Below are 8,064 nucleotides of genomic sequence, written 5' to 3' on the forward strand. Positions count from 1 at the left end.
GAAATTCACACTGACAGAATTTTGCAGCAAATTATATATTTGTTGGCATTTAAAGATAGTAGTTTTAAACGAATTGTGAGCAGAGTATGTGACCCACCTCATGATGCAGTTGGAAACTACAGTCCAGGAGGAATGGCTACTAGCAGCCAATACCACGACCCGGTGACCTCCAGTGATTATATCGCTTTCAGTGTGAACGCCCCTTTAGACACAAGTCATACAAGCTTTTTCTCAGAACATAAACAATGGGCAGCATCTCAGAGGGACTGATTTGTGCAGGTGTTGGCAATAACAGGGAGGAGCCGTGGTGTGTGTGTGTGGGTGTGTGTGTGTGTGTGTGAAGGCCCCAGAGATGAGCAGACGCTCACCAAGACATTCAGCTCTGTGATTCTCAGGAGCAACAGGAAGAGGCTGGGTTTCATTTTCAATATCATACATCGTTCTGTTAGTGTCTGGTTATGATTCCAAGGTGTTGCGGGTTTCTGTCAAGTAACATCGTTGATTGTGGCTGTAAGTACCCTGATGGACTAATGCTTCATAATCTGTTCATGTAATCAGAAAAGTACCCTGTTAAGTGCAGTTAATCCACATTATTGTCTTGGCACCGAAGGAAAATCAATTATTCTTGCTGAAAATCAAGCTGTTGCCGTGAAGGGTCCGTGATTGGCTTTGGGGCTCGCTGTGTGCTGAATAATCCGCCTTTCTCTCTGATTGATTTCAAAATTATTCATTCTTTGTATTTTTTTGCTTTTTAGGTGAAACTGTTGAGGATCAGTCACAGAAGATTCAGTCCATGAACATTGAGCAGCCCACAACAAATGTAATAGTACAACCATCTAATGTGAGTTTGTTTCACTTTATTGAATGATCCGTTAATGCTGCAACTACCTAGTGATATTTACAACCACAAACTTCAAACATTTACAGTTATTTGATATACATTATCCTAAGCAGATAGCAAGGTCTAACTATGAGACTGAAATTTAAATCATTATTCAATTATAATTTTCCTAACCAGTGAGTTGTTAATGTAAGAACTACCAACATGATCTCATGAGAAAACTATTATACAGGGTGGCGATTTTGTATGAATTTGTACAGTATGATTCATACACATTCGTAAACATGAAGGTCTACTCCTAATCCCATCCATAAACCTAACCGTCAGTGTGGCATAAGCAGATTGTATAAAAATTTACAAATTTCTACGAATTAGCCACCAGTTCACCAAAATGTAAAATAGTTATGAATCGCCATGAATTTGTGTCGTGACTGGAACACTGAGTCAGTGAGAATCATTCAGTGTGATTTGTGAACCGGATCAGCCGGTTCATTGAAAGCACCGGCTCATAAGATCGAACTCAAACAATTAACGAACTCATTAATCCAGTCACAAAGGTTTACAAGTTAGCAGTTCACTGGAGGGGAAAATTATCAGTGAATAACTTAGATTTTGGCATCACATGGCATCAGAAGAATGTAAATGTAGTACATATAAGTCAGAATCATCTAGTTTACTTTCCAGGTGCGATCACATTTATCATTATTTCAGTTGGAAAGATCCAGTCATTTCAGTAGTAGGAATTCACAAAATCTGGAAATGTGGAAAAAGTTCAAGTTGGTCATGCAAATTCTAAGTGTTGACCAATAGAAGGCTCTGTTGGTTTGAAAGTAACTTCATTGTGAGCTTTGGTTTACACATCACTCCACTATTGACAATGGACTTGTTAGCCTGCTAAAATTCACTAATTTGACAGCACCTTCATGGTCGTATATATATATATATATATCTTTTTTTTTTTTTATCCAATAAGATAATTAATAAACTAATGCATAAACTGCTATGGAAACAAATTTACTGAATAAATTCCTCAGTGTGCATCAAAAAACGTCATGTGACTTTGCCTCAACAGATCATGTGATTGGATACCTGAACTAACCAGTGCTGTTATCTCAATGCACACCATCTCATGTTATTTTAGTAATTTTGAGCCAAAGTTTGTCATCAAAATCATTTGGTATAGCCTAATCACCTCCCATAACCCATAACAGACAGCATTTGAATGCAAGACCGCATGACAGCATTTATTGCATTTCATCTGGTGCAAGTCATTTATTATGTAGGAAAAAAGAGCCACAGTCTTCCCCAGTTGCAGCAACTTTCATTTTATTATTGATCCTCTAAGCCATTCTAAGCCAGAAAGTGAGGATTTTGTTCTTTTGAATACATGGGATGGAAACTTTATTTGCTTTATTCGCAAATGTTTTTAATAATTTCAGTAATTTTGCACATTAGTTAAAGGGTTAGTTCACCCAAAAATGAAAATTAGCCCATAAATTACTCACCCTCAAGTCATCCTAGGTGTATATGACTTTCTTCTTTCAGACGAATCCAGTCAGTTATATAAAAAATTGTCTTTGATCTTTCAAGCTGTTTAATGGCACTCAGCGGGTGTTGCATGCTTCAGTCCAAAACAAGTTAAAAAAAAATGTCGCACACGGCTCCGGGGGGTGAACAAAGGCCTTCTGTAGCGAATCGGTGCGTTTTTGTAAGAAAAATAACCATATTCAAAACGTAATAATCACTTTAATGTAGCTAGCGCTCACTGTTGTAAACGGAAGCAGTTCCGGGCGGATGACGTATGGAGGTCGTCTTTGCGCATGCGCCGCTCAGAAGTGATGCACGTGGAAACGCAGGGGAGAGATCAAAACAAAACAACGGTCACTAATTAGAAGTACAAAACGAGGATTTGTAAAGAAGAATGTCAGAGGATTTCGATATAAGCCAAGAGTCACCGGCGCATGCGCAACGCTGAACTCAGAGGTCATCCACCCGGAACTGCTTCCGTTTACAACAGTGAGCGCAAGCTACATTAAAGTGATTATTACGTTTTGAATATGGATATTTTTCTATCCATATAAAATAGAAAAACGTTTACCCCCCGGAGTCGTGTGAGGCACTTTTTTTATGGATGGGCGCTTTTTATTTAACTTGTTTTGGACTGAAGCATGCAACACCCGCTGAGTGCCATTAAACAGCTTGAAAGATCAAAGACAATTTTTTATATAACTGACTGGATTCGTCTGAAAGAAGAAAGTCATATAAACCTAGGATGACTTGAAGGTGAGTAATTTATGGGCTAATTTTCTTGAACTAACCCTTTAAATTCCAAACTTATGATTTTGACCTGGCGAATAATAAAACATCCAAACATTCTTTGTTTGAGCTGTGTATCGAGTTACGTTTTCAATCTGATCCTGAAGAGAGTAATTCAATCTTAAGGATCGCTCATAGAGTAATCAGTGTTAGCGGGCCGGCGTGGTTCCCATATGCTGTGTGCTGGACGAGAGAGAAAGAGCCCCTTGAGTTGCGCTGGCTGAGCGGGTGTGTGACAGGTGCCAGGTGGCAGGACTGAACAGCGCCAACATGTGCTGCTGCCATTCAGCAGTCTGTTCCACAGCACCGCCTGGAGACATGTGGCTAGTGAAAGACACTCAGTCTCACTCTTTCTTTTTGAATAAGAGGGGCTTTCGCAGTTATTGGAGTTGACTTGTTAATAGGAAAAGTGCATTTTACAATCAGGTGGACAAAATAATGGACAAGCCACATAAAAAAAGAGGCCTGACAATTTGCAGTTAGATGTGAATTTCCAAAGAATTACTTATGCGAGTTCCAAGGAGGTCACATAGTTCCTGAAATACAGGTACATTGGCCACAAAAACTGCACAGTGCTTTAATGTGTTGAAGTCCCAATGAAATCAAGCAATACAATAATCCCTCCAACAACCTGTCACTCACATGAAAGCATTGCAGCAATCAGCAAACAACATCGATCTGATGATCCAATCAATTCCCAGTGGACAAAATCAAGTCCCACCCTACATTTTTTTTCTTGTTCGAGAAGCTGTTTCACTCACGATAAGCAACAGATGATGATTGAAATTTCCATTTCATGCTGACTTTTAGGGGAACGAAACTGACACCACATGCAAAACATGGACAAACATTGACAGGAACAAAATGACACTTCACAGGATAGCTGTTGAAACGCCACAAAAGCACATTCTCAGAAATGACCAGAGAGTTGAATCAGCAGCTGTGGGACTCAGTGGAACCACAAAATGTGTCTTATAAGCTACACAACAGTGGAATTTATCACAGCTGCCATTCAGAAGCCTTATTTAGATGCTTAAACGAATAGTTGAACATTCTGATCAGTTACTTACCCTTGCGTCTTTCAAGACTGCTATGATTTACTTTTTTCCTTGAAAGACAAAAGCAGCTATTCATACAGAATGTCCTAGCTACTCTTTTTCAATGAATCAAATTTTAGTCTGTTTCTCATCATAGGGTTTCAAAGCACTTGGAATATAGTGCTCAACTCATATGGACTGCATTTATTGTGCTCTTTAGCCTCGGGGCTTGACAGCTTTCAATCACATCCACTTTCATTGTATGGAAGTTCAGAGTTCCACCTTATTCAGTTGAGCTAGTTATTTGGGTTTTGCTTCTCCCTCTCTGCTCTGCTTTGCTTCTCCCGTACCAGTCTCATGTTACAGTAAATAACTGACATTAATAGATTATTATTCTCTGTCTGACATGTGTTTGGCATTGATGTAAGACAAACAGGAAAGGTAAGAGTGTGAAACCACCTCCACAACTCTGACAACCAGCACCAGACACACCAGCTCAAGTCTCAAAGCTTTGCTCGTTTAATCACAGACAAACCTTTGTGCATTTAGTGTCATATTTGACCTTAATTAATTAGCACAGAAATGACCGTGTCTATAACTGGTGTTTATGAGCTGATTAATACGCCACTACACACAAACTACTGTACATTTTACAGTCTACACTGCCTTTCAAAAGTTTGGGGTTGGTAAAATGTATTTAAAATTTATATTACGTTGTGTTTTTTGTTTTTTAAAGAAATGTCTTATTCTCACCAAAGCTGTAAAATACAGTAAGCCAAAAATACAGTAAAAAACAGTAATGTTATTAAATATTATTACAATATAAAATAACTGTTTTCTATTTTAATGTATTTTAATTTGTAATGTATTCCTGTGATATAAAGCTGAATTTTCAGCTTCATTACTTCAGTCTTCAGTGTCACATGATTATCCAGAAATCATTCTAATATGATTATTTGCTGCTCAAGAAACATTTATTATTATCATCAATGAAAACAGATTTTTTTTGATGATTGGACAGTTTAAAAGAAAAGCATTTATTTGAAATAAAAAATCTTTTGTAAGATTATAAATGTCTTTACTGTGACCTTTGATCAATTTAATGTGTAAGTTTAATTTAAGTCTTACTGACCCCAAACTGTAGTTGAATGAGAATTGTTTACATTGATTTAAATGATTCACTCCAATTTATGTGACTTCCTTCATCGAGATGTTTCAGGCCTGTAATGACTCCTCATCCACCTCAAACAAGACCAGATTTCTCATCTCTGCGGCTGCAGCCTTTGCTCTTTTTTGGGGGGTACTGATATGAGCCAGATTTTATAGATCATAAAATTAATTGACTCATTCATGCAGTCACAACAGTAATAAATAAACTGATATCTGACATATATCACCCAACCTTGATGAAAATTAGTAAAATCTGAACTCAACCAGCATTAATGAGGATTTAAAGAGCTTGCTCACAGTGGCAATTTGGTAAATGGCACAATAGTTGAGTCACACATGCTGTGATGAATATAATAACAGTGCTGCTCCTCAACAGATCCGGGTTTCTCAGTTTTCACTGCGGATTCTCTTTCTTTTTGTTCAGCCATCCAGTGCCGGGAACAGAGGAATTACAGAGACAACTCGGCCTTCCTCCCAGCCCACGTCTGCCAAGATGTCCTCAGAAACACACGCTGTAGACGCCACCCCGGCCCTCCCTGAGCTTCTAGGAGACATACCTTTCACTTTAGCACCACACATCGTGGCCATGCAGGCGGGCCTGCCCTTTGTAACAGATGTCACCTTGCCTCACAACATAAATGACAAACTAGCCAACTTTCGTTATGACTTCACCTTGGAGAACTCGGTGCTTTGTGAGCCGTGACTCTTTGCCCATCAGTTATATCACTAAACGCGTGGTGAACTATGGGCCTTTGGTTGTCAAGATCCTCTTTAACCACTTGCCTCTTAAATAAACGAATATCTAGTTTAGCTGACAAAAATCAGTCACTGACTAGAGGGTGTTGGGCTGGACTGAACATACTGTCCTTTTAGTTTAAATAAGTTAGCATCAAGATGGTTTGCCATCCCTCAGGATCCCGCACTTGATTGTGAGATGAGCATTACTGCCTTGTTTTAACGCAGTACACGAGTATTTATAAGATGACCTGTGGCTTTACGTTTTTCAAATGTAGTTCAAATTTTACGGGTGTAATATCTGTGCAATTTTGCATTTCAACTCTGTTGGGGTCCTGGTAGCATAAAATGATATGCTGAACTGAAATAGGGTTGTTTTGAAACTGCTCTGTTTCTTAGTAGTTGCTTTGGGCTGTTTGATGTTTCAGACGTCACTGTCTGTGTTGGCCTTCCTTAGTTTTTTCTTACTTCTGCAAAAACTCACTGTAATTTATGGAATCGGTTTTAAGATCATTGACTGAAAACAGTCATGATACATAGGAAATGTATTTTATAGTAATCTATCTCTCAGTGATCTTTAAACATATGTAAAATAAATAATTCAGTAATAGAAGTATTTTATTCAAATACAAATTATATTTAAAAAAATGTATATTAAAAATGGCAATCGTAATGGCCTTTTGGCTAGTCCACTATTTACTGTAACTCTACTTTTAGTACCTATAAACCTTAAAGGCGAAAAAAACACTCCCTGTCTGCTATTGGTCAGTCAAACAGATAGTCCCGCCCTAAACGGTTGCTATTGGTTGAGTCAGATGGCTGGTTGGGATGTGCAAACAGAACAATGTCCTGATACTGACTAGTGTTTTGCACTTTTAAGGGGAATCAGGATAGAATATTGCTTACTTGTAGTTGTCTCTGCATATAATGCTGGGATATGAAGTATTTTTACATCACAAAAATTACGCACATCACTTTAAGTTCCTTATGAATGGATTGCACTTAAAATCACGAAACACATTGAAGGGCTTTTTATAAATAGGCCGATATCATATCTCTTTGTTCATAAAAGAATGCTTTTGTCTTCTGTTTGTGTGAATATGCATACCTCGACTGGTGTTGTTTGGCTTTAATGCATGATGTTTTGAAGTTCTGCCTAAACATGACACACCCCATTTTGGGAGGCAGATATGTATTCTGTTTAAGTTTGATTGCAAAAACATGCACATGGGTTTTAGTAGGATTTACTGTTCTGTTTGGATAGGCCACACAGTTGTTGAGCTGTTTTTTCTTGTTTTTCTTTCATCTGAATTTCAGTTAATTGGATGGGTTTTATCATCGTGCGTGCTGCTATTTACACAATGCACTCAGGAGTTTAGCTGTTTCTCCTTTACATCCTCTGTACTTTACTTGATAGCAGTTTAGTTTATTTACTTGATACCATTTCATATCTCACTTAAAAAAAAACATATTTTATTAGTCTGTGTTTTGATTTGTCTGTCTTTCGGACATGGTTATTTTATCCAAGCTTCCTCCTAATGTATCTGACTGACCTATCCTTTTCAAAACATTGTACTGAAGTAATCAAAGTTGTGTTTGCTCTATAAAAATGTCTGTAAAATAATTTAATCACCTTAACTCCTTTGTTGGATTCCTTATTGATTCATATCTGGAACAGAATTCATCATTGTTTCTGATCCCACATGATGTTTAAATTCTGAGCATGTAATATGATGTTGTTTCATTAAAATCTTATTTGATAACATTGTTTTGTTGCAGTTTGCTGTTTTGTATATTCATAATTAGTAAATATTATTCAGCACATCTAAGGATGTATCACAGATTTCCTACAAAGTACATAAAAAGCAAAAACGTGACCCTGGAGCACAAAACCAGTCTTAAGTAGCAGGGGTATATTTGTAGCAATAGCCAACAATACATTGTATGGGTCAAAATTATCGAATT

General features: G+C 37.6%; 1 protein-coding gene across 1 annotated transcript; it reads left to right on the forward strand.

The window, feature by feature from the left end:
* Positions 1-399: 399 nt before the first annotated feature.
* Positions 400-7,819, forward strand: umad1 (UBAP1-MVB12-associated (UMA) domain containing 1). The gene is made up of 3 exons (XM_016466263.1): positions 400-510; positions 756-841; positions 5,789-7,819. The coding sequence occupies exons 1-3, from the start codon at positions 459-461 to the stop codon at positions 6,065-6,067; spliced, it is 417 nt and encodes a 138-aa protein (XP_016321749.1). The 5' UTR covers positions 400-458; the 3' UTR covers positions 6,068-7,819.
* The last annotated feature ends 245 nt before the right edge of the window (positions 7,820-8,064 follow it).

The sequence above is a fragment of the Sinocyclocheilus anshuiensis genome, unplaced genomic scaffold (assembly GCF_001515605.1).
Source record: "Sinocyclocheilus anshuiensis isolate Anshui unplaced genomic scaffold, SAMN03320099.WGS_v1.1 scaffold132, whole genome shotgun sequence".
NCBI classification, from domain to species: Eukaryota; Metazoa; Chordata; class Actinopteri; order Cypriniformes; family Cyprinidae; genus Sinocyclocheilus; species Sinocyclocheilus anshuiensis.

Excerpts from the sequence above, each read along its gene's own strand:
- umad1 (XM_016466263.1), top strand. The coding sequence starts at position 459 with ATGATTCCAAGGTGTTGCGGGTTTCTGTCAAGTAACATCGTTGATTGT. Across the intron at positions 511-755 it reads TAACATCGTTGATTGTGGCT|GTGAAACTGTTGAGGATCAG; the intron begins GTAAGTACCCTG and ends TTTGCTTTTTAG. Across the intron at positions 842-5,788 it reads TAATAGTACAACCATCTAAT|CCATCCAGTGCCGGGAACAG; the intron begins GTGAGTTTGTTT and ends CTTTTTGTTCAG.